This window comes from Peromyscus eremicus, chromosome 4, assembly GCF_949786415.1.
Source record: "Peromyscus eremicus chromosome 4, PerEre_H2_v1, whole genome shotgun sequence".
NCBI classification, from domain to species: Eukaryota; Metazoa; Chordata; class Mammalia; order Rodentia; family Cricetidae; genus Peromyscus; species Peromyscus eremicus.
This window is the reverse complement of record NC_081419.1, coordinates 77,026,453-77,054,326: the sequence shown is the minus strand read 5'-3', so window position 1 is coordinate 77,054,326 and position 27,874 is coordinate 77,026,453. Positions and strand designations below refer to the sequence as shown.

Sequence of the window (27,874 nt, the reverse complement as noted above, 5' to 3'; positions counted from 1 at the left end):
CTTCAGCTGAAGAATGGATAAATAAAGCGTGGTACATCTGCAGTGAAATAGTATTTAGCAGTGAAAAATGAAGTAGTAGTAGATGCCATACCATCAACTACCCTTGGAAATATCATGTAGGGAAAAAAATTATTTTCCTCTCTACCAATGAGAGTTCTTAATTGAGAAATTCTTTAAATAGAAACAAATCAACAGTAGAAAAAAGGAATGCAAATTTGTTTGCATATATAACCCAATGAATAGGCTTGAATTGATATTCGAATATCATTGAGATAGGCCAGTTCTGGGAGATGTCCAACACAGATTGATAAACAAAGATGGAGAGGTGTGCATGGTGCATATGCATCTGTGATTTAGAGGCACCTTCCTTTTCTATACAGAGAGGGAGATGCCCTTAGAGATTTCCTTTGTAAGTCTCTCACAAAAGGGAAAGTTTTTTTGTGTTAAATAATCCTAAGTCAGTGCTGGGAATGGTGAGGTGTGTTTGTCATTTTGTTACTCAGGAGACTGAGCCAAGAGGACTGCTGTGAATATGTAGCCTGGGCTACATAGTCAGATCTTTTCTACAAAACAAAAGAATAATAACATCAAAGCAACTTAAAATAACGTAACAATGAGTCATATTTTGGGGTAACCTATTCCACTCTTCTATAGTCATATTTTGGAATATCGTGTCCTTGACATTTGGGAATATCATATCCCTTAAATAAGTTTTAAAAAGTTATTCACAGGTGACCCAATATACAGAAGCTCATATTGGACAAGTTTATAGGAATGGGAAGTAGACTTGGCGTTGTTTAGGGCCGAGAAGTGGTGACAGCTTACAAGCATGGAGTTTCTTTGAGGGATAATGAAAGGGATCAGAGATGGATAGTGGTGCTAGTTCCACAACTCTGGATATAGTAATAACCTGAATATAAAAAAAGCTGAACTATACACTTTTTTTTTTTTTTTTTTTTTTTTTTTTTTTTTGAGACAGGGTCTCCATACATATCCCTGGTGTCCTGAAACTCACTACATAGACCTGGCTGGTCTCAAACTCACAGAGATCTACATGTTTCTGCCTCTTGAGCAGTGGATTAAAGGCATGTACCATGATGCCCAGCTCTGAACTGTATTCTTAATGAGTGAATTATAAGATCTGTGGCTCATATCTCATAAAGCTCTTGGGGGAGGCAAAATTACTGCCTGAATTACTTTGCTCCATCCTTAAAGTGTTAGCCATGAACAGTGTTTTTCTTTTCCTTCTTTAGACAGGAATAAGGGTCAGGAACCTGATGTTCATCTCTAACAGGAAATAGCAGTATGTGTTCTACAATTATTCAGCCCCTATCCCAAGAGTAACTCTCACATGAATAGCTGCACAAGCTTGGGCAAATCCTGTGCTCAACTTTTTGATTTTTGGTTTTTTGTCTGTAAAATAGGGGATAATAGTATATACTTCAGAGGTTGAAAGGAAGACTATATGAGATAAAGCATAATATCCTATTAATGGTGGCTACTACTAGCCCTTCTAGTCCTGAGAAATGCCTTTTAAAGAGGGACAAGTGGATCTGGGGCCAACTACTTCTCTACAAAATTGAGGAGGCCCTTCCAATCCTTTCTGAGAAAAAATTAGCTACCCACTTATAAATAACTAGATTCTTTATTTGGATCAATTAGCACTTCTCAGGCTTATTAATTCTTATAGATTGTAGGTTTTAAGGGTCATTGATATCTCTTTGAGTAATAATGATATGCAAATAAATTGAGTTAAATTCTCACAGTTAGAATCTCTTGGTGTGGCTGGCAGGCTCATTTTGAAGGCCTGGTTTGGCTGTCAAGTATGTGGCCTTGTTTAGCATAGCTTCCTGCTCCTGCAAGTTAAGGCACATATGTCCACCTTGTGTTTGTGCAGCTGTGTATCGGTATTTGTGATAGAAATAAGAATCCACTGCATAGCATCTCTTCTGCTATTCTGGACCAAATTCTCCAGCAGATCTGCCTGGTGCCAAATTAAAAGAAAAAGCAGTTATATTTCTTTTAAGAGTCACACCAAGTGGTGTATCCCTGCTTTAAAGTAAATGCCACTAAGATTCTTTATTTTTCCCCCTACTCCCTCTTGTTTCCCTTGCAGCTTTACCCTTTGACTGTAACTCTTTCTTTTTTTTTTTTTTTTTTTTTGGTTTTTCGAGACAGGGTTTCTCTGTGTAGCTTTGTGCCTCTCCTGGAACTCACTTGGTAGCCCAGGCTGGCCTCGAACTCACAGAGATCCGCCTGGCTCTGCCTCCCGAGTGCTGGGATTAAAGGCGTGCGCCACCACCGCCCGGCCTGTAACTCTTTCTTATTGAGGCCCCAAATCATAAGGAACTTCTACATATATCGACTATAGGCATTTTATAAGTAAGGTGGCAATGATTTTTGAGTTACTGGGGGAGCTGGATCATTGTTACAAAGCAAAGGGACTGAGCATTAAATGGCTTAATAAAATCAACTCATTTGTGGTGTCCGCCCTTGGTCCTTTCTGCATTGACAGGAGACTTGATAATCTACTCTGCTGAATGCTTGCAGGTGCTGCTTACACAGCTAATGGGGAGAGGGGAGTAGAACTGTCTGCACTCCTCCACAGCAGCCATGCTTCATGTTTTGAGTGTGGATTGTATTTGACATTTAATTTAGGAGCCTGGGAACCTAGATATAAAACTCTACTATGATAATAGTGATAAAAACCAGCTAGACTTTTATTTAAGAGTCTGCATCTTCCCTACCTTCCCTCCCCATTTCCTGATACAAGTTAAACCTTTCAAGAAATAAAATTGCAGTATACTCAGCAAAAAGATGCTTTCTTTGATAACTTTAAGTCTTTAAAGTACAACTCTCAGTGTACTGTAGTCTATATTTAGATGCTTTTAAGGATATATATGTGTAAAATTTGAGGATAATGCCTTTCTAATTGTCTCAGCATTTAGATAGAGGGCTAAAATAAACAAAAATTGAGGAAATTATGGAAGGTCACAGAGCTTAAGATGCTGATAAGTATTTTTCTGTGATTTTTATGTAGACTATATAGAACATTATTGACATTTTACCTATATAAGTAGATTATGACTATATACCAATGTAGAGTTTATTCAGACTTTCAGGGTGTTTCTATCAAGAATGGCATGCTTTTCTTTCCTTTTACAGTGAAAGATTCACATGACCTGGTCCACATAGCACAGCACCTATTACCTGTCAATGTACTGGAACCTTCATTCAGTTTTATCTCTATAGTAGTAGTAGTAGGATTAATCATGTTGTGTTGTAATTAACAATCTGAAAATGGAAATTTTTATTTTGTGGTGCTGGAGAGTGAACTTGGGACCTTGTATATGCCAGGCAGGCACCATATCACTGAATTACAACTCTAGGCCTCAAAATTGAAGACTTTTGAGGAGATACGAAACAGAGATATGAAACATTTGGTATCATAGCCTTCGGGGACCTGAAAAGCATGTTAGTTAATGAATACTGTGGCTCTTGGTTCTTGGATATACAGATGTTGCTAAAATTCCTTGACTTGAAAAGAGACATGAACAATGTCTACCCCTCCTCCAAAGGTCCTAATGACAAACCAAATTACAATTCCCCTAAGGTTCACCCAAGGGAACCAGTGAGTTATTAAGAGTTCCTTACAGAGCAGTGGGTGAGGGGTTATGGACAGGAGGACAGGTGACTTACAGTAGCACCCAGGAAAGATGGTAGCTTCCCCATAGCTGTATAAATGGAACATCTTCCCTGCATCATTCTCCGCCTATATTCCCCACCTCTACCCTTTCCCAGAGACCCAAAGGTCATGTGTACTTAGGGCAGAATTACATACAAATGGTTGGGAGGGTTGACTGAATACTCAAGCAAGTGTTTCATGATCCTCCCCATCCCCTTTCCAAGAGGGAACATCAACTGTGATGGTCCTTGGTGAGCAGGTCCAGCTGGAATCCTGAAGATAGTGGTAGTTTGGCTATGAAGATGTCTTATACAACACAGGCTACTAATTTCCCATAGGGAAAGAATAGGGTTTCCATCTGCACAGAAAAGAAATAGAGTCAGAGGCAATCTGCGAGATTGAAGAGACTGCTGTGTCCAGAGACTCTGTATAGGTGCTGAAGAGCAGAATGTGACCCATTCTTCCGACACATTCTGCTTTGCTGCTATTGTAGTCTTATAGTTGGAGGTTTTCCTGTGTTCTGCCCGGTCCACAGCCACTCAGACCCAAATAAACACACAGAGGTTTATATTAATTACAAACTGTATGGCCTTTAGCTCAGGCTTATTACTGACTAGCTCTTACACTTAAATTACTCATAATTCTTATTTATGTTTAGCCATGTGGCTTGGTACCTTTTCTCAGTTCTGCCTTTACATCTTGCTTCCTCTGTGCCTGGCTGGTGACTTCTGACTCTGCTCTTCCTCTTCCCAGCATTCCTTTAGTCTGCTTGCCCCGCCTATACTTCCTGCTTGGCTACTGGCCAGTCAGTGTTTTATTAAACTAGTGTACAACAGCATTATCCCACAGCATTTCCCCTATTCTCTCTAATCAAAAAGGAAGGTTTTAACTTTAACATAGTAAAATTACATATAACATAACAGTTATCAAGCAAGAATTATAGTTATAATATCTAGTCTATTTGTATTTGGCAAAATTAAAGAAAATATTCCATCTATCCTATATTTGTTTTTTTGGTTTTTTTTTTTGGTTTTTCGAGACAGGGTTTCTCTGTGTAGCTTTGAGCCTTTCCTGGAACTCACTTGGTAGCCCAGGCTGGCCTCGAACTCACAGAGATCCGCCTGCTTCTGCCTCCCGAGTGCTGGGATTAAAGGCGTGCGCCACCACCGCCCGGCTATCCTATATTTGTGAGTCTAAAGTTTCATATCTAATTTATCTTTTATTATAACCAAGGAAAATTATAACTGTAACTATCTAGTCTTCAACTACATCAAAGACCCCAGAAGGATATATTACCTAAGAAAACAGGAAATGCATTGTAAGCAACTTCCAAAAATCTAGAATGACAGAGACAGCTGTCTCCCTGGACAGTCACCTAAAGTTCATCTGCAATGTTGGGGCATCCATCTTTATCCTATAGGCCTTGAGTTTTTTAATTGTTTCTCCGTGTCCTGTAGAATATCCAGCAGTCTCCTCTGTGAAGCAGGAACCTGATGAATCACCTTGCCTTGCAAAGTTAATTGGCCACCTTTCCATGGGTCCTGCGTGTCCAGTTGACACAACATTTTGTCAAGTAGTCCAGGCAACAACAGTTTCTTGCCCAAATGGCTGTCTTTGCCAAGAAGAAGATAACTCCATATGGAATGTCTTTGACGCCTATCTTTCTCTTTGAAGTAAATCGGTCCTGCCAGGAACAGATGTGTCTCACTGTCCAGAAGGTCCTAAATGCCATATTTTGTAGGTCTTTGAAATATTTGAAGATTACCTATCTATCTGAAATATATCTATGTATACCTAGAAAACTAAACTAACATGACTATAAGTTTGACTATCATAGAAGACTAATTATTAAGCTGTATTAAACTATCCATTACAATTTCAAATGAACTGCACAAACATAATACCTTAAACAAGAGTAGAAATATACATACAGTATAACAAAATTAACTTTAAATTTGTATCAATAAACTAAAATCTATAGCAATTTAAATCAAGTTGCTCTTTAAAAGTAGATTCAATAATCTACCCTTTCATCCTATCATATCTATATCCTATCCCCCTTTCTTCTTTTAGAAGGAGATTGACTATGACCAATAAATAACAATTTGCAACCAACAATCTAAACAAAGACAAACATCCTTAATCTATTTTTTTGGGAATGTGGGTGTAGTGTTCTAGGCTGTTTCCTGCTGATAGGGGGCGCTGGTAGTCTTATGAGGATCCTGAGAAAATTTGAGGTAATGTTCCAGTCCTGGGAAGACTGGCTATAACCTTTGTTGATAGGAACCATCTGTTAAGGTTCAGGAGGTCTGGCTTGATCAAATATGATCTATCTTAACATGGAATAAATCCATAGCCTCTTGCTTCCTGTAGAAACAAAAACAGCCTCCTTTTCAAAGCAACATATCCTTAGATCCAAATTTTGAAGTCAAGATACCTTTAAAATATATGTATATATGGGTTTAACTGAGCAGCCTTTATACTTAAATGTCTTTCTGCAGTTGAAAATCCCAAAGACAGCACAATCCAGATTCTCTCTGTAATATCCATCTTTATGTGGCTTATTTTTTTTATATTACCTTTACTGTCTCTTTAAAGACTTTATCTTTTAAAACTATTTCTTTATATAACTGTCTATATTCCTTTTCCCCCTCTCTTCCAAGCCTACATACATTTTTACACACACTGTAAACCATTTAGCAGTTTATTTAATCTGAATCTGACTTATTGTGAATCTGTTGCTTTAAACTGTAGAATGACTAGGACTGAAATGGCAGCTTTGACTGCTGTCTCTGCCCACCTCCCAACATGGTGGAACTACATTTACAGCCAGCTCTGGGAACCATGCTCACTGCCGACTCTGGGAAGCAGTGGGTCTATGCTTCTATCAAAGCAGCCTGTAGCCCAGAAACCAACCTTCCTTCTTTCTTTCCTTCCTTTCTTCCTTTTTTTTTTTTTCCTGTACTAGCAAAGGCTAAATCCACCACACAGCATAATATCCAGCTTGAAGATGCCTCTGTGTACCTCAGTGGGAATCCACCATGTTGTAGGTCAACCCTGCATGCCACAAACCCGCTATAGAGTAGCTCAAGCCCACAGGCTTCGGCCGGCCTGAGAGACACAACTAGGAAGCTGTTTTTTTTAGCTCCGTTTTAGAATCTTTTTTGTTTGTTTGTTTGTTTTTTGTTTTTGTTTTTGTTTTTTAAAGCTATCTCAGGTTTTAGGTAGAAACTCTTGACCCACATTTTGGCGCCATTTGTAGTTGGAACTTTTCCTGTGTCCCGCCCGATCCCTTTTTCCCAGAATTCTCCTTGTCTGCTTGCCCTGCCTATACTTCCTGCCTGGCTGCTAGCCAATCAATGTTTTATTAAACCAGTGTGCAGCAGCATTATCCCACATCATTTCCCCTTTTCTGTCTAATATATAAATAAATAAGAATTATGGGTTAATTTAAGTGTAAAAGCTAGTCAGTAATAAGCCTGAGCTAATGGCCATTCAGTTTGTAATTAATATAAGCTTGGGTCCGAGCGACTGCGGGACTGGTGGGTGAGAGAGATTTGTCCTGACCAAAGGCCAGGTAGGACACAGGAAAATTTCAGCTACATAGTCTAGACTATCTGAGATGATGCTCAGTGAGGTCTTCTCAAACTAGAGAAGGTGGAAATTGCTTCCTAAGGACTCGAGGCTCCTAAGGCAAAGAGATTCTATATTATAATCCTCACTTCTAAGAATGTTTTTCCTGTGTGCTCTCAGGATACTAGAATCTCAGTTCCCAAGTGTGGAGTCTCTCTTTAAAAAAGCTTGCAAGGAGCTCCTTATGAGAACCCAGTGAGTTATCACACAGACGCCCACAGTGACTGTTCAGATACTGTTATCTCTCAGCAGCAGATTACTCACTGGCCTGTGTGCCTGGAGAGTATACACAAATCTTTCCATATGTTATTTTATGCTAAATTCATTTAAAAAAAAAATCTATGAGGACACTGTTATCCTACTTTACAAGTAATCTTTTTTTGCCTGAGCTTCAAGAAGTGGCCAGCAGAGCCAGTCCTGAAAAACATCAGGCTCCCTGGACTCTACCCCTGCAGAGAAGAGGACCCGGAAAAGGAAAGTTCCCTATCAAGTGTCTACTGGTGCCTGGTGATATGCAGTTATTTTGGAGGTAGAGTTTCCCTAATATACAAGTAATTGACTTTGTAGGGAAGGTATTTGGATTGAAAGACAACTAGAATGAGGTTGAGAGGTGAATTCCCCCCCCCCAATTTTAGTGGGGTTGCTGTCAGGGGCTCAGTGTTGGGGTCCAGCCCCAACCTACCGAAGGGTCCCTTGAAGTGGGGAGTGAGGAATTGAGAAATGCTAGATAGGAAATATAGACCTAGACGAAGAAAAGACAGAGAAACAGGATAGCTTCGGGAGGGCCCTGGGTCAATACCCAGCAGCCCCGAGTTTATTCATGATGGGCTTTTTAATACATAAGGAGGGGAGGGGCAAAAGACCTCCCCCTTTCAAGGTTGAGATATAAAGTACCAACAAGTATAGACCCTTAAAAACACCTGGTAACCAGCCTTTGGCCAAATCATCCTATTATGCAGCCCTGCTGGGTAAAGCAAGCTCAGCCTTTCTGACCTTGAGTAAGGCCTCTGTGGGCCCCCACAGGTTGCTTTGAGTTTCTCTCCATTTAATTTGATGTTGCCTATTGGCTTGCTACAAATTGCCTTTATTATGTTGAGGTATATGCCTTGTACCTCTACTCTTTCCAGGACTTTTATCATAAAGGGATGTTGGATTTTGTCAGAGGCTTTTTGGCATCCAATGAGATGATCATGGTTTTTTGTTTTCGTTTTTCCATTCAATTGGTTCATATAGTGGATTATATTGACTGATTTTCATATTCTGAACTATCTCTATAATCTCTGGGATGAAGCCTACTTGGTCATGGTGGATGATCTTTTTAATGTGTGCTTGGATTTGCTTTGCGAGTATTTTATTGAGTATTTTTGCACCAATGTTCATGAGGGAAATTGGTCTGTAATTCTCTTTCTTTGTTGAATCTTTGTGTGGTTTGGGTATCAGGGTGAGTGTGACCTCATGAAATGAATTGGGCAGTGTTGCTTCTGTTTTTATTTTGTGGAATAATTTGAGGAGCATTGGCGTAAGCTCTTCTTTGAAAGTCTGGTAGAATTCTGCACTAAAACAGTATGGCCCTGGGCTTTTTTAGATTGGGAGAATTAATGACTGCTTCTATTTCCTTGGGGCTTATGGGTCTAATTAAATTGTTTATCTGCTCATGATTTAAATTTGGTAAGTGGAATCAGTTGAGAAAATTACCCATTTCTTTTAGGTTTTCCAATTTTGTAGAGTAGAGGTTTTTAAAGTATGACCTAATGATTCTTTGGATTTCCTCAGCGTCTACGTTGAGTCTTTTCTTCTTCCTCCTCCTCCTCCTCCTCTTCTTTTAATTATATATTTTTAATTAGCTTACAAAGTAGTGGGTTTCCATAGGTTTTTTTTTCATACATCCTTAGTTTGAATTAACCAAATCACCACTCCATCCTGTCCCCTGTATCCCCACCCTTCACCCTGTTTAACCCTTTAATTTCAAGTATTCCATATGTGCTTTCATATATGTGCTCTACTCTCTCCTCACCCACCTCCCCCTCTCCCTCTCATCGGATCTTCTTAGTTTCCTGAGCTCATAGAACTCTTAAGCTACACACACACAAATCTAAAAACTCAAAGCTAGGATCCACATATGAGGGAGAACACTTGGTGTTCTTCTTTTTGTGAACTTGAGTTAAGAGGTGAGTCCTTTTAAAATTGCTTTAGTCTTCAGCAGATAGAATAGGCCTTCTTTGTGTATGCAAATGTAACTGGGTCAAAAATATTATAAATTATGTGTAGTTGCCTCCACAAACTTTTAGTGTCACTTTCTACCTCCACTTAATTACTAGTAACTATCTTTCTGGTTTATGCTGGGTTCAGAAGGAGAGGTCACAGAAAAACAAGACAGACTAGAAGCACTCTTCTCAGTTTTTATGGGTCCTGGATGTCCCTGGAGACTCTTTCTGCTTTATAGTCCTGGAGTGCAGGTCATCCAGAATTCTTTTTTCTGTTCTCAAAAGCTTGTGACTGTGGTCTCTGTTACTACTCTGAGGTCAGGCAAAGAGAGAAGTATCTGAAGAACAAGCAGTAATGTCAAGTCAACACGAGCACAGCATCCCCAGTGAACTGCTTTGTGCTGCATCCATTTCAGTGCATGTCACTGGGTTACACATTACCTTGTCAGGATGATAAAGTCATAGCAGCTGACAACAGGACAAGCAGTCCCAGGGGGAGAAGATGCTTGGCAGCGGTGCTATATCCATAGCGGTTAGATGTTCATGTCTCTCACTAAGGGCTGCTCATCCTTTGACAGTGACTGTGTCTCTCTTAGATGCCTGGAGTGTGCAGTTGCTGTTCACTTCTCAATTTGATCAGCAGATTCAATTCATGTGCTTACTAGGCCCTTTCAAGTATCAAAACCTCTAGTGGGTTTTTTGTTTGTTTGTTGGATTTTTTTTTCTTTGGGCACTCACTACCCAGCTCCCAAATAAATACACAGAAACGTATTCTTACTTATGAATGCCCAGCCTTAGCTTGGCTTATTTCTAGCCAGCTTTTCTTAACTTAAATTATCACATCTACCTTTTGCTTCTGGTCTTTTACCCTTCCCTATTCTATATACCTTTTTTCCTTCTTACTCTGTTGCTGGTTGTGTGGCTGGGTGGTTGGCCCCTGGTGTCCTCTGTCCTTTTCTTGATCCTCTCTCTTCCTTCTCTTCTCCTATTTATTCTCTCTGCATGCTAGCCACGCCTATCCTCTCTCTCCTGCCTAGCTATTGGCCGTCCAGCTCTTTATTAGACCAATCAGGTGTTTTAGACAGGTAAAGTAATACAGCTTTACAGAGTTAAAGAAATGCAACATAAAAGAATGCAACATATCTTTGCATTGTTAAACAACTATTCCACAATGTAAACGAATGTAACACATTTTAAACTAACATTCCACAACAAAAATCTCCAAGACATATTGTCCTCTGATATGTATGCTCAAGGCATGCATGTTTGTGTTGAGGAAGGAGAACTGTGGGGGAAAGAGAGGATGAAGCATAATGCCATATGTAAGGAGCTCTAAAACTTACGGCTCAAAAACCAAAACAAATAGTTTAGGGAAGAAATATCAGAGGATAATAGAGGAAGGATGGAGTATTTGGATTGAAATTTTGGATTATTGTCTGAGAGAATGTGGTTTGGAAAGTTAGAGGTATAAGCCAGGTCAAAAGCTACCAAAGCTAAGGTCTCTCTTCCTATGTGATGAGAATGAGGAATAAGTATGGTCACTAATATTGAAAGGATCAAAAGTGATGTTTGAAATCAAGGTCATAAAGCTAAGAATTCAGAGCCACGGAGAGATGAAAAGGGAACAAAAACTATGCAAGATATAGTTGAAAGTAGTAGCAGGATTCTAACCATAGGTTCAAATCAAGTGCTTTATCACTTAGAATTTTGTTTTAGAAAGTTGGTGGTAGGAGAATAGGACTAGATTAAAGGGCCACAATAGAGTGGGCAAGGGAGGGCTGAAATGGAGAGCTGAAGCACGAGTCTGGGTGTTTAATGAAGATCACTGGGAGGGGAATGCTAGGGAAAGAAGGGGATTTTCATAGATGGGAGAGACTTCCAGCTATACTGTAAAAGGTCAGAGGTAGTGTGGTTCCCTCAGAACCAGTTGCCTAGTGCTATATGCAAGACCTGGGAAGGGGAAGATAAAACTGACCTGAGTTGGTATCCTGGATACCTGCCTAAATGCCCTTACTTTGAATGGGAGGTAAGAGGGCACTTCAGTGTTTGGGGAAAATAAAATAATATAGTTAGAAGGCAGATTATGTACTCAAATTATGTAAATTTAAACTCTAGTTTGCCATTTACTTGGGGCAGGGTTAGATTTCTTTCCTCACCTCAGTTTCTTCATCTGTAAAATAAACATAATGATAGCTTCTTCACAGTACTACTGTGATGGCTAACTGAAGTAATTCACACATAGTGCTTCCGATAGTCCCACACATGGGACATGGAAAAACAATGGTAGCAATGGTAAGGAGGAGTGGTGGTGATTTGGCTTGAAGTGTGACGATGGCTTAGGTAATAGGAACATGTCCAGATGGAGAAGTTCATGAGTCAAGAGGAATACTGAGATGAGTTGCCTGGAGAGAAAATCCAGACATAAAGGGCCTTCTCTCAAGGGGGTAATAATTGCATTCCAAAGATGGGGTGAAATTACGAAAGCAAAGTCTAGTGTTTCTCAATGCTTCCAGCAACATTGTCAGAGCTGAGGTAGGGAGGATGCTGCTGGCCATCGTACAGTGCCTTAGCATTTCCCCACAGCAAGGAATTATTAGCTTCAAGTGTGAATGGTGCAGGGTTGAAAACTCCCAATCATAGTTACTTGTGAAGAGTGTGTAGAATTGCCAAGAGGAAGTTGGTAATGAAGGAGCTAGAAAGTGCAGCAATTGTGATAGAGAATTTAGACTATGAGCATGGTGCTTTGTCAGCAAAACAGGGATCGTGAAGACAAGTGAAGAGCAGACACGTGGCTGCTTTTCTCTGGAGGCATGCAGGGAAGATGGGAATCCTGGTTGAAGGAAGATTGGGGTATTTGTTTTTTGTGCTGCTGGGGGTCTAAGCCAAGGACACTGCATATGGGAGGCAAGCACTCCACTACTGGGTTGTAGCCCAACAGGAAGACTTGAAATACCACTTTCCTTAATGTCTTCTTGAAACATCTCAACACCCTAGTGTAAAACCCAAGGAAGTCAGGTTTCTAACTAGGTCATGAGAATGACTTTACTGAGAATGTTGGTGATGGAATGTAGTTCAGAGTTCATATCTGCTGTGTTTCTAAACTGCTTGATAATTTTCGTAGCCTGAGAAATGCACTGTTGTTTTATTAATAAACTGGCTTTTTCAGTCACATATGAGGCATGGACTTGTGAGATCTTGTCATTGTAGAAGACCTACTTTTCTGGAATACATTTTTATTAAGCCACAATGCTTTCTAGCTATCATTCTTCTTCTTTTAAAGCTACCTCTGATTAGTAAAAAGAAATAAAACCTGGTTTCCTGTAGTTCAGCTAGGAAGGAGTTATTAAGTTCCAGTCTATATCAGGTACTTTGAGTGAATATTGTTTTTAAGTACAAGCTTCTTAATTCAAGGTTTTATGTGTTCGATTATGTAAGTGTAAAGTGCCATTCTACGTACCTCTTGGGTCTAGCCTAGCTAGGAAATACTAAATACAAGAGTATATAGAATATATCATGGGATAAGATTTAACTCTTTAAGATGTAAATTCTTTATCTCTTTATCATAAGAGAACTGTTCTATTAAATATGGAAATAACTCGGGTAGAAATGAACTCCATTATTGAGTATGGTGTACTATTCCTTTAATCTCAGCACTAAGGAGGTAGAAGTAGGCAGATTTCTTGAGTTTGAGGCCAGGCTGGTCTACATAGCAAGTTTCAGGACATCCAAGGCTATATATAGAGAGGACCCTGTCCCAAATGAATTATCTAAAAGGACCTGAGCAGTCATAAGTGATCATTAGGGGCAGTATGTTATAGCAGAAAATGTGGTACTGGACCAAGGCAAAATTTCCAGACTTGACATTAAGACTGTTCTTCCCCAGAGCTTCCCTTCTTCACCTATAAAATAAGGTCACCTATAGGTATTCACTACCAGTGTTTCCAAATTATAGATAATGATGTGTTTAAGTAATAGCATTTGTACGCTAATGCAGCTATAACCAGCTAGATGATTGTGCTCATAAGAGAAGTGCTGAAGGTTTTAGCAAATTGGGAGCCAGCTGACCAACAAGAGGAAGCTCCTTTTACAGTTTCCATGTCCCTCAGGTAACATTTTCCTGGAGATACTCAGTGCCCTAGTAAGTATGCACTTCAAAGAGGAGGAGCATAGTTTTCTCCTAATTAAGTTTCCATCTTGGTTTAATTAGCCTCTAAGAGTCCACACTAAGATTGTGTTTGGAATAAGGCTTGATAGTTTAGTGGATGCTGTCTAGAAAGAAGCTTCCAGATTCCATTTTCACCATTCTGTCTATCTACCTTTCTTCTCTGAGTTGGTAGTTTTATTTTTATAGACATCACATATAGTGAGAACATCACTGACATTTCTGGAGAACTTTAGAACAGGCTGAAGAAGAAGTACCAATAAACTCACTCAGAAATGATATCTGAGATTTCCAGGTAATAGGAACCAGCATGAAGGGCTCATTGCTTTTGAGAACTGTGGTTTTTAGCAGGATAGAGGTCTGATGACAAGGTGAGATAACTGGAAGGAAGTTTAGAAAGCAGGAGTCCTTGTCCACAACACCCATCCTTCTACATGCCCTCTCCCAGGGAGACTGTTCCTTAGGCTCTGGAGTAAAGTGAATGTATCCATCTGTTAATTAGTATAGATGGAAATAGGAAGGTATAAAGGTTTGATAGATTATTCTGCTCTCCACTCTTCATTTTTGCTTTCTTTATGTAGGATGAAGTGTCTTGTTGAAAAACTATGTAAAGCAATAGGAAATGAGGAATTTAATTATTAAAACTTAGGATTAATTTGCCTTTTTTTTTTTTTTTTTTTTTTTTTTTTTTTTTTTGGTGTTTTGAGACAGGGTTTCTCTGTGTAGCTTTGCGCCTTTCCTGGAACTCACTCTGTATCCCAGGCTGGCCTCGAACTCACAGAGATCCATCTGCCTCTGCCTCCCGAGTACTGGGATTAAAGGCAAGTGCCACCACCAACCGGCTTAATTTGCCTTTTCTCTGATCCAGTTTCCCTGATTGTGATGATAGCTTCCTAACTTTCAGCCACATGTGTATATGACGTCTAGTCAAGTAGATTGCAGTTAGTTTCTATCATAATTGTCATTTTCAGTCACTTAAAGCCATTAAAAAAATTTAGGGAGAATATCAGACAAGAAATGGCCATCATAGAAGCAATTACATGCATACATTAAAATAAAAATATAAAAAAGTTTATGTAAGCACAAAGCCTACCCAATCTGATAAACTCATTAACTCATTGAACATTTCCCATCCTCTTTCCAGGGAGAGCACCTACAGGGACGATTTGAATTCTGGAGGGCTTAGATCACTTAGCCAGTTGATGTGGCGTGCAGGCATTCTTTTGCCTTGGCATCCGTATGGCATTGTTAAAAGAGGTACCTTTTAAGACCTTGTCAGTCCTCATTCAGTTTGTAATAGGCTAATTAAAAATGGCCTCATCTCCTTCCCCTACTTTCAGTCTTTCTATTCCTCAGTTTTCTTTCTTACATTTTTCCAGTGTGATCTTTTCACCCTGCTAGACTTCTATGAAAAGAGTCTCAGGCTGAGAAAAAAAAAGACTAAAAAGTCTCTTCCTCTCCTAAGTTTACTTCTGTGTCTGGTTCATTACCTATAAAAGTTCACTTAGGCGACAACTACTTGTTCTTCCCACATTCTTTCCTGATGGTCTTTTTTCCTGTTTCCTTTAGTTCTACTTCTTCAGTGTGTGTGTGTGTGTGTGTGTGTGTGTGTGTGTGTGTGTGTGTGTGTGTGTTCTATGTGTATGTGCATATGATGTGTTCTATATGTATGTACAGAGATTGGTGTGCAGTGTCTCTAATAATTGCTCATCATCTTTTAAATTTTAATTTTTCATGTGTATTGTGTATGATGTGCATATATGTGTATGTGCATGTTTGCATGTGTGTAGATGTATGTGTGAATGCATATGGAGGCCCAAAGTTGACATGAGAAGTTTTTCTTAGTCTTACTCCCCTTTATTCATCGAGGCAAGGTCTCTCAGTTGAACTTGGAGTTTCAGACACAGTTAGTCTAATTTAAGTTAGTATCCACCTTCTAAGCTTTATGATTACAGGTGGGCTGCTCTGCCTACGTGGTATTTACATGGGGTCTGGGGATCTGAACTCTGGTCCTCACACCTGCAGGGCAAGCACTTTAATCACTGAGCCATCTCTCCAGCCCTACCTTACTTTGAGACAAGAGTTCTTGCTGACATTGGAGCTCATTCTTTCTCTTAGACTGACTAACTAGTGAGCTCCAGGATCTGTCTGTCTTCCCTGTGCCACCTCTGCTCCTGCCCCTGCCCCTCGGCCGGCACTGGGGTTGCCAGTGTATACCACTGTACCCACTTCCATGTGAGTGCTGGTGATAGGAACCCAGGCTCTCCTGCTTACACAACAAGCACTCTAACAAATGAACCAGCTCCCAGCCCCCTTCCCTGTTTCTTATCTCAGGTACACATACTATGGATGTGTTTAAAAACACCCGTGAAACTGGGGATGCAGCTCAGCGGTAGAGCGCTTGCCCTGTGTGTGTCAGGCTCTTGGTTTGATCCCCAGCACCGCAAAAAAACAGTAAAGCAAAATAAGAAAATACAGTTTTTTGAAAAACTTACTTTATTTTCATAGGTTTTCATTTTGTTTGCCCTTCTTATTTCTTAGCCAAACACACCATCATCAACGTGTGTGTTTGTGTGTGTGTGTGTATGTGTTTGGTTTATGGTTGTAGTAAAATAAGACAGTAACATTTTTGCCTACTATATTAAAAAATGTAAAAGTTTGATATTACCCGGTATTGATAAGATTGTAGAGAAGTGCTTCCTTTCACACATTGTTGTATAATTGCTCCATCCTTTTCAGAGAGCAGTCTGGCACCATCACAATAACTTTAGCATGTGTATGAAATGGCTTAGTGACTTGAGAGATTTCTGAAGACACTCACATAAATATTAAGAGTTATTCCTCAGATACTCATTGTTATGTTGTCTGTAATGGCAAAAATTTAGAAATAGCACATTTCTGTTATAAGAGGGATACATATTATATCCTGCAAGTGGTAAAAAGTAATACAAAAGATGAAGGTGCTGTCTGTATTTCTCTAACATTTGAAGTGGAAAAGCAAGACATAGAGCCATATGTTCACTGTAATCCATAGAAACTTTACCCAGTTTTAGGTATGTGTGAGTAACCATATAAAAAAATAGAACACCTACTGAACTGGTAGTTTCTTTGAGTTTTGTTATTGTTGCTGTTGTTATGTTTTGACTTTTCAAGGCAGTCTTACTACACTCACTAACATGACCTCAAAACCTTGTTCCTCCCTCCTCCCTCTGCTTTCTAGGTGCTGAGGTTTCAGGCATGTACCACTATTCCTGGTTCAGACTTCTTCCTCTTCCTCCTCCTCTTTTGTTTGTTTTTGAGACAGAGTCCTCTATAGCTCAGCTGTCCTGGAACTCACTGGTAGTTTGTGCTGACTTTGAACTCTTGATATTCCTCTGCCCCAGTCTCTGGCATGCTAGGATTAGAGGCATGAAGTGCCATATCTGGCTAGAAATTGTACTTTTTATTTTATGTACTCTTCTATTATAATTTTTTTTTTTTTTTTTTTTTTTTTTGGTTTTTCGAGACAGGGTTTCTCTGTGTAGCTTTGCGCCTTTCCTGGAACTCACTTGGTAGCCCAGGCTGGCCTTGAACTCACAGAGATCCGCCTGGCTCTGCCTCCCGAGTGCTGGGATTAAAGGCGTGCGCCACCACCGCCCGGCCTATTATAATTTTTTAAAGTAGTTATATATTACTGGTATGTAAATTAATAAAACCTAAAGCAAAAAAAAAAAAAAAAAAAAAAAAAAAGATAAGGAATTAGTTCCTGAACAATAAAAACAGTTACCAGGACATTTATCGAAGGTGTTAGAAGAATATTATTGAGAGCATATTGCTAAGATTTCAAAATGAGATAGCAACCATAATCTGTATTTTGAGCAGGACTACCTAGCACTATTAAAAAACTCTACCTTTCCATTTCATTGCTGTGTTCAATCTACACTTCTTACGTGTCTGTGTTCTACAGGTAACTCGAGACCAGATGAAGGTATTTATACAGCAAGAATTTAAGAAAGTTCAGAAAGTGATTGCTGATGAGGAGCAGAAGGCCCTTCACTTAGTGGACATCCAAGAAGCAATGGCCACAGCTCATGTGACTGAGATACTGGCGGACATCCAATCTCACATGGATAGATTGATGACTCAGATGGCCCAGGCCAAGGAACAACTTGATACCTCTAATGAATCAGCTGAGCCAAAGGCAGAGGTAAATGAAAATGTTGGTGATTTTTAGCAGGAAAACTATGAGGAAACTGACTGTCATATTCGTTAGCTATGAAAATACCTGCTTGTGATCTCTAAACATAATGAACTGAAAAGTTGGGGAGGATTTCAACTAGTATGGACTGGAGAGTGCAGGTCTTGGCTACTAGGGTCTATGCCTGGCTTTTTGTCCTAGCAAAGTATTGTCCAACATAATTTAAAGGATTGTAGTCAATGGGGCAGATACTAATCATAGTTAAGACGAGAAGCCAAAAATCTAAACTAGAGAAGAGAGCAAGTGACAGACATAACCCATCTCAAGCCGTGAAATGAATATAGAAATGATAAAGGTTATTTTAGACTTGAGAACAGGACTGAATTAGCGTGAGACAGGTAAAGCCTAAAGTAGTACAGAGTGAAAAATTGTGGATTTAATTTTGTGACTAGCAAAGGGGTGTGGTAATATATTGTGTACCCTACTAAACTTGCCTGAGGATCAGAGGACAGAGCCAGCCACTAGTTCTTACCTCTACAAAATCCTCAGCCTAAAGAGAGTGAGTTCTTGTTTCCTCATGCCTTATATACTTTTCTCTGCCCTCCCATATTACTTCCTGGGTTTAAATGCATATGTGCTTCCCAAGCAAAGGCATGAGACCTCAAATGCTGGGATTAAAGGTGTGTGCCACCACTGCCTGACCTCTATATCTAATCTAGTAGTTGGCTCTGTCCTCTGATCCTCAGGCAAATTTACTAGCATACACAATGTATCACCACAAAGGGGTGCTTCCCGTTGGGTATTTTATGGATCCATCTGTATAATTGAAGGCATATTTGCTGGATTAAGAGCAGCACATGGGGCTGTGAATTGTGGCACAGCTACTTGGGAGGATGAGAAGGGAGGATCACTTCAGCCGGTATAGTGAGACCCTGTTTCAAAAAGAAAACCAAAATTCTTAAGAAAAAAACAAATCAAAAAGTAGAGCATATTATGAAAAAAAAAAAAAGAGAATAACATGAACAAAAGACACAAGATAAATGTGAATCAGTATTACTTAACTATATGCATTTCATAACAGGATAAAGTGTTGGGATATTTCAAACAACATATTTGGACATTTCCAATTGTGTGTGTATGTGTATGTGTGTGTGTGTGTGTGTGTGTGTGTGTATACATACATACATATATATATATACATACACATATACATATATATATCACGACAAGCTAAGCATGTTGGTAACTAGCTTTCATTTCAGCACTTAGGAGGCAGAAGCAGGCAGAGCTCTGAGTTGGAGGCCAGCCTTGGACTACACAGCTAATTCTAAGAAGGCAACCAGGAATATACAGACCCTGTCTAAAACGTGGGGGAGGAAGATCTGGAAAGATGGTTCAGCAGTTAAGATAACTTACTGCTCTTGCTGGGACCCAGGTTTGGTTCCTAGCATCTACATAGTGGCTTACAACTGTCTGTAACTCTAGTTGCAGAGATCCAAAGTTTCCTCTGTAAGCTCCTGCATGCACGTGTTGCATAGACATACACTCAGGCATATACACATAAGGAAAGAAGGGAGAGAGGGAGGGAAGGAGAAAAAGAGGGAGGAAGAGAAAGGGAGGGAGGATAGATAGGAAAGTAGGAAGGTAGGTAAGTCAGCCAAGGCAACCATTTGTAAAAAAACCACAAAACATCTATTTCAGAGAGAGGCTAGTGTTCAATAGGACTTCATAATGATAAGTAAAACTTCTGGTCAAAACACATGCTAGGTAGGGTGAGGTAGTTTGTTCTATAAGAAAACGTGAGACAGTCCTGCGGCCTTTCCATGACTGCTGTTGAATTAGTGAGTTCAGCATTAACTGGCAGTCTTACCCAGGCCAAGGAATATACTAGCCAGTGAAGGAGTCAGGGTATAATACCAGACTCAGGCCTTGTCCACGTCAGTCCAACAGGAATATGAGATACCATTCTACCCATCAAAGACTCTTGATGAGTTTTCATTTGTGTGTGGAAAGAATAGATGTTCTTTTCATGTCAGCCTTCCTAAAATTAGCAAAGTGTGTGTCTTGAGTTTCTAGATATACAAGAGAATACTTTATAGTTATCATTTTATTTAACTCTAAGGTCTGTGTTCATCAGCCCCATCTATAGATGCTATGTTGAGAATCAAAGAACTACAGAAACACTAACCCAGTGTCATTTAGTTAGTAGAATGGAACCAGAATTTAGAATTAAGTTTGTCTGATTCTACTGCCTGCTTTCCCTTTTCTATGTGTTGTATGCTAAGTATCCTGTTTGTAATGGGAGAAATCAGGAAAATTCACTTAAGGTATTTTAAGGTGAGCTAGTCATTTTGACTGGAAGGGTCAGAAGCAATAACTGTCTCAGATTCCCTTCAAATTGAGACCCCGTGTTAAGTTATACTTTCAAAAAGAAAGCTTTCATTTGTGACTAGTTCCCTCTCTTTTATTATTATTCTAAATAATGAATTTAGTTTCTCCCTAACATTAATTCTTCTTTAAATACTTCAGCTTAGAGAATTACTCTTAGGATGCAAGAGCTGACAAAGCTTAGACTGACTAGGCTGTGGACATGATGAAGCTATAAGAATAAGAAGAAGCATTCTGTTAGGTAGAGCATTTCCAAAGAGCTGTGTCATTAATAGCATCTCATTCCAATTAATTTGGTAATTTATTAGTTAGAGCAAATATCCAATACCTCTCACTCCACAGAGGAACTCTCTTGTTTCCTTTGTATAATACAGAATTAGAAGAAAAATCACCTGTATTTGGAATTTAGTCAAAGATTTCCTTTTCAATATTTTTATAAATATCAAGCAAACATACAGCAAAATTGGAAGGATTTTCTGGATTACACCCTTATAACCTATCACTTAAGTTCTAATTCATTTGCATTTCCCTTATTGCTTATCTATATTTCTAGTCATCTTTCCAACTTTCCACTTACCAATCTATTTTATTTTTAATGCTAAAAACAGAATGTCGGTCCTGGTGATACCACTTGGTAAAGCATTTGCCTTGCATTCTTAAAGCCCTGAATTTGATTCTAGCACCGTATAAAACTGATGTGTTGGGGCACACAGTATTCAGGAAGTGGAGACAGGATTAGAAGCTCAAGGTCATCCTTGGCCACATAAGAAGTTTGAAACCAGTCTGGGGTACGTGAGAGCCTATCTAACAAAACAAAGCAAAGAAACAGAACCGAGCTTCTAGTTCTTCAGTGGAGTCATGATCATGTTTCATTTTACTCCTTTCTCTAATCCCTGAATGAAAGTCACTTAACAGAGGGGAAAAGATTCAGTACTGTAGTGTAGTGGGTAGCCATTTCAGCTTTGATCTGGAAGTTCCAACCCCCACTGAGGCTTTGGCAACTGTCACGCCTACAAGGCAGGGCCAAGGGAGACACGAGAGACCCGAGATCTGGATGGGCCAGCACTCCCTCTGTTCCGGGACTGTGGACGGTGGAGGTGGACTGAGCAGAGCTCCAGAGAACATCGCTGGACTGCGATACACCTTCCCCAGACCCCGCGACCTACCTATCCCTTCATTTGTAAGTTACCCACTAAATAAACCTTCCTTTTAACTACATGGAGTGGCCTTAATAATTTCACCAATATCTGGCGCTCACGTGGGGCAAATTCCAAAGGCCTGGGTGGCTCCCACCCTCAGCCTCCTCCCCGGCTGGTGGGTACCTAAACCTGCCTGCAAAGTTCCATATAACCAGGGAACGCCTACATGGTTCCATTCCTGAAAAAGGGAGCAGCTAGTCTGTTCTCAGTTCCCTAGCTTAGCCCCTAGACCAGCAAGGTCTTATTAATAAAAACAAACCTGGAACCAGGTATTGGGTTAAAGCTGGAAGATCAGAGCGACAGAACAGGCCACAGCTACCTCACCTTGCCAGTTCCTCAGCTGATCCTGTTTCCTCAAACTGGAAGTCTATGTGCCCTCATCTGAATGGGTCTCAGCTGAACTGTTGCTAAAAGCCTTAAAGCTTAACCAGGCTAGTTCCTGGTTTTCACGCCTTTTATACCTTTCTGCTTCCTGCCATCACTTCCTGGGATTAAAGGCTCTTGTTACCATGCCTGGCTGTTTCCAGTGTGGCCTTGAACTCACAGAGATCCAGACAGATCTCTGCCTCTGGAATGCTAGGATTAAAGGCGTGTGTGCCACCATTTTCTGGCCTCTATATCTAGTGGCTGTTCTGTTCTCTGACCCCAAATAAGTTTATTAGGATACACAATATATTGGGGAACACAATATCACCACACATTACTACCTGAGAACTTTGGACTTAAAGACCTACAAGGCAGAGTGTTACCAAGGTTCCCATCCTTCCTGTATTTTCTAGCTTGGGTGTTCCACAAACTAGAAACACTAACAGACACAGACAGAAAGGAAATTCCCAAGAAAAATCTACTTTCTGTAACCAAAGAACTTGGAAAAGTGTTATCCAGTTCTAGAGAAATCTTTTGACCATACCTGCCTGTTCTAGAGTAAATACATAAAGAAAGCTCACTGCTCATCAGCCCCAATTGGCACTATTGCAGTGGAGCTGGTAGGCTGAATATCTGATATCTATGTTCCCCTACAGTAACAAGTTATCTTTTTTTCTTTGATATAATTTATTTATTTATATTTTATGTGCATTGGTGTTTTGCCTGCATGTATTTCTGTATGAGGGTGCTGGATCCCCTGGAGCTGGAGTTACAGACAGTTGTGAGTTGTGTGGGTACTGGGAATTGAACTCAGGTCCTCTAGAAGAGCAGCCAGCCCTCTTAACCACAGAGCCATCTCTCCAGCCCCCACAAGTTATCTTTATTTCTCCATGGAACTTTTAGGCAAAACCTTATTTTCTCCTTATGCCCTTTCTCCTCTCAGTAGTAAGGCTCATTTGACATGCACCTGTAGGTGGAACTCTAACGTTATTCCTGACTGCTTTTTCAATAAGGAAGTACTGATAGCCTTCCCTGTGGAGACTCTATTTTCTCTTACCCTGTGTTAACAAGCCACTGCTCCTCCACTCCAGGATCAGTGGATGGAAACTTGCTTACACTCTGCTCTGTAGTAATGAGTTGGCACCTCTCCCTTTCCATAGCTAACTGTGGAAACTAGAGTGGAGTCCTGTCATCTGTGCCAGGCAGAGGCATGTACACTAAGTTGACATTTAAACCAGAGTCCACAAAAGTAGTTTAGGACATACTCATTCTGAACTTAACAGGTTGATGACCTGCTAAAGTAGAAGGTTATAAATAGTTACAGATTGCTGTAATACAACTTAATATTTTCAGGTTATAGTCCAAAATTACTCATTATACTGATAAAACCCCAACTGTAAGGGAAAAAAGCACATGACAGCACCAAGATTATGGAGATATTGGAATTACCAGACAAGGACAGCTATCATAAAAATGGATATTTACAAGCACCTGGGAAACAGGTGATGAAGAAAAGGACCAAATGAGATTATAAAATTTAAAACTATGAAAACTGACAATGCTTAGTGATAGAACACTTACATAGCAGGTGTTAGACAGACCTTGGGTTCTATGTCCAGTATCACGTAGATAAACGCACAGAGACATGACAAAGAAGTCATTGCATGGGCTCTTTAGCAAATTGGAGACATCAGAAAAGAATTGGTGAATTTGAAGACAACTTGATAGTGATCCATTATTATCAAAAGATTGAAAAGCAATTGAACGAAGCTTCAGGGACCCATGGGACAATAACAAAGGGCCTGCCTGATGTTCATTTAATAAAGAAGCAAGAAAGAAATGTTAAGCTAAAAAAAAGTCTGAAAAATAATAATGGTACCCAACATTCAGTTGGAAATGTCAACCTTCAAATTTAAGAAGCAGAGCAAACCCAAACAATATAAACTCCTAAGAAATCCACACTAGGACATACCAGATTAGACTTTTGAAAACTAATGAGAAGGGAATATGCCTTGAATACAGAGCTCCTGAAGAGAAATGACAGAAAACAACAGTTTGATAGAACATGATATGTATGTCTTAATTTGTAGGTTTTATCTATATGTTCTCAAAAATAATTCAAAAATTTTAGTTAATTTAAATTGCTTTTGTTAAATGTGTTTCTGTATCCTTTGCATCATCAATATTATTAAAAGAATTGTTTCAATTTTTATTTTTCAGTTTTTTTATGTTATATATAAAATACAACTTTTTCTTTGAGACAGGTTTCACTGTATTACACTAATTGACCTCAGATTTCTAGTTCAAGCAGTCCTTCTGCCTTACCCTTCCAAGTAGTTGTAACTTTAGATGTGCTCTACTGCCCCCAGTAACAAATGAACTTTTACCTTGTATTTGTAACCTTGTCAGATTCCCATATTAGTTATAGCTGTGGCCTAATAGATTCTTTGGGGTTTTATGCATCAGCAATCATGCTATCTATGACAGTCTTGCTCCTCCCTATAAGCTCTATGCTAGTTATTTTCCTTTCTTTGCCTAAGTGCAACTGCTAGGACCACCCATGTGGTGCCTGCATGATGGTAAGAGTACATTCTCACCTTGTTTGCTGCCATACAGGGAAGAACTCAGTGTGTAAACATTGCACATGATAGTGTTTCTAAGTGCTTTTCATCAAATTGAAGTTTTCGTAGTCATAAATTATATTGAATTTTATCTTCTGCATCTATCCAAGATGAGTATATGAATTTTCTGTATTTTATTGTAATGATTAACTACATTGACTAATTCTACAATATTAAACTAACCTTACATCCATTTTGCTAATTTAAGAGTTTTTATGACTTTTCATAAAGGATATTGATCTATAATTTTTATGTCCATGTTTTTGTCAGTTTTTGGTATTAGGTATACATTTGCTTCATAATTCAAACTGAAAAGTATTCCCTTCTTTGTTTTCTGAGTTTCTATTCTTTATCAAAGTTAAATATTAAAAATATGATATCTAAATTTTTATTATTCAGAATAATATGCTTAAGAAGTAATGGACGTCTGGGCACTTCCTGTGTCTCCTTGTAGTAGGCAGTCTGACGGACGACACAGTATAGATTATGGGGGAACTTCTAGAGAGCCTGTGTTCCCTCAAGGACCCAGTTTGCCAGTGAAGTATCTAGCTAACACCCCTGCTAGTTTTTACTGTATTTTTACAGTATTACCCATAGACCTTAACCCCCCCCCTTTGGGTATATGTATGAAAAGTGATCCTAATTTAAAAATAGAATGATATGCTTGATATGCTTATTTTTATCTGTAATTCATGAACATTTCCATATTCTGCATAGTGGATATGTTTTTGTTTGTGTTGTTTTATTTAAATAAAGGTCACATTAGAGTGCAATGTGCCATCCAAGAGCATTCATGATGTTGGAAGGAGGGATTTGGGAATATTGCTTAATCTAACAAGTCACTTCTGATATTTGTAACCAGAATTAACTTATAATGGCAATAGAAATTAATCTTAAATCCTGCTGTATCTTTGCCTGAACTCCTAAGTAATTATTTACTATATACTTGTGCACCCTAGATATGAACAAAACTTTTCAAATGGTTGAAATCCATTGAGGGAGACACCATGTGGTGCTGTCACCATCAGTTTTCTTTAGCTGCTAAGTGAAAAGAATGAACTCCACAGACACAAAGAGTAGAAAAGAGCATTATTTTCCCAAGCTCTCAGTGAGGAAGTTACTGAGTCAGGCCTGATCTTAAAGGAGTGCCTGGAATTAGCAAGGTTTTCAGGATAGAGGTGAATCTTAGATGGTCTTTGAATAAAAAAACCCAGAGCTAGATATCAGGGTGAAAGCTGAAAGATCAGAGAAGCAGAGCAGCCAGCTACTAGTTCTTACCTCTATGAAATCCTCAGCCTAAAGAGAGTGAGTTCCTGTTTCCTCATGCCTTATATACCTTTCTCTGCTCTGCCATATTACTTCCTGGGATTAAAGGTGTGTGTGCTTCCCAAGCAAATGCTGGGATTAAAGGTGTGTGCCACCACTGCCTGACCTCTGTGTCTAATCTAGTGGCTGGCTCTATCCTTTGATCCCCAGGCAAGCTTTATTAGGGTATACAATATATCATCACAGTGAACATTTGGGGTAGCAGGACCAGCATGTGCACATCTTTTACCAGCAAGTTATAGCCATCTGGATGTCTGGTGAAGCTGTCTAAATAGACTTACACTTTGTAAATGTGCTTGTTGTTTCATCCACTTGTTCATTCTTTCAGTAGTGAAACCTTTGTTCTGGCATTCTGCATGCTTTGTAGTAGTGACTGTTGTTTCTGAGAAAGATGGAAATACAACAAAACTGTCTTTTCTTTCCTCCCCTGTTCCCGGATAAACAGTATCGATTAGTAATTCAGAAGAAGCTCAGTAATGGTCCCCATTATTGGACACTATATCACATACTTGTTTAGAAAACTGAATCTGGAAATGTTAATTACCAAACTTTAATCCTGGGATTAATGTGAGATTGTTTTTATAACTCAGAAATCCTACTCAATCTCATACAAGCCTTCCTATGTAGGTAAGATTCTAATTCACCACCCTTCTTCCTTAGCCTTAAGTGCTAGAACTGAGGGTATGTGTACCATGAAAATACACAAATCCCATTTCATAACCATTGTACCAAGATGTGTGACTGTGAAGAGAACTTGCTTTAAATCATGGGAGAACATTTAGATGTATTTTCCTACAAGGTTCTCTTAGGTAGTTATGTTTAAATAGCCAAAGATAATTGGAAAATTTTGTTGAGGTTTAATTGTGTCATTGGTAGTTATATAACTCATGAAATTTAAATTATATGACTCTCTTTGCTGTATTATAGTACTCTTGAGATGTATAAGTTGATCAAAATGCAACTTATATCACCCCTGTATCAGCCTTTCTACTTTCTACTACTTTGCCCCCTGCTCTCATTGAAGTACAAATGATTAGTGCCCTTACAGTATTGAAACTCTCTGAAAAGAAATGCCCTTCTTTTCAATCGCCAGTACATAGAATGATTAAATCACTTTCCTGGCTGGAGCTTCCTTTACAGGCCTAATGTCTGGTAATCTGTCTTTATCCCGCTTGCACTCTTAACCCCACACTGCCCTTAGCCCCACTCCTACACTGCCCAGAATACATAGGCACATCCTCATTTTCTTATTCCACAGAACCCACATTTTGTCCCTCTCTCCTTCCCTTCATTTCATCTGTCTTGTCATCTATCAAACTATCATGTCTTTGCTCTTGTTATTCCAGTGTTGTTCTTACTGTCCTATCAATCATCTATCTATCTATCTATCTATCTATCTATCTATCTATCTATCTATCTATCTATCTATCTAACTAACTTGTGGCTGTATTAATTAAACTGTTATGCATTTCTCTTGTTAGTCCAGTCTTCTTCCCACTTTTTAGTATTGTCAGCCTGGGAGAATCCTGCTTATCTCAAGTATCAATGTATATGTCACCTTCTCTTCCCTTTTGTCCCTGAGGTCATTCTGTTTATGCCTTCAGTAGCGCCCATAACATACTTAGTTTATTTTCTGTGTACATGAGCCCCTTGTTGAGAGCTCATAGAAGGTTAGATCATTGTCCCTAGCACTTACACACACTATTTTTAATGATCCATACTAAATTACTACTGATATTAATCAGTATCCTTTATTAACAGTGTCCTCTCAAGCACTATGTATGCTTAGCAATTTGAGCATTATTTAATCCTCATATTGATCCTATTGATTCAGAGACAGTTATTACCTCACTTTATAAACCAGGAGGTTGAATTTGAAAGAGGCAGAATAACATGGCTAGAGTAACACAGCAAGTAAGTGATAGAGCCAAGATTTGAACCCACAGTGTCTGGTTCCAGCTTATACAAGTTGGAATCATTGATTAATTGATTCTTTGGGGAGTACAACCAGAAGGTATGTTCTCTATTGAAATCAACCCTAAATTACTGAAGAAGGGAGTGTGAAAGGTACTTTGTCACTAGAAGGATGAATGAACTGCCGTGGGAAAGGCTT

The 27,874-nt window shown here is 39.2% G+C and overlaps 1 protein-coding gene across 1 annotated transcript in view; it reads left to right on the top strand.

Annotated features, from left to right (window-relative positions):
- The window catches only part of Trim44 (tripartite motif containing 44), a 107,624-nt gene that overhangs the window by 24,900 nt on the left and 54,850 nt on the right, over positions 1 to 27,874 (top strand). The window contains exon 3 of the mRNA XM_059261005.1: positions 17,631 to 17,870. Coding sequence (XP_059116988.1) covers positions 17,631 to 17,870 — 240 coding nt within the window. The remainder of the gene's footprint in view (positions 1 to 17,630; positions 17,871 to 27,874) is intronic.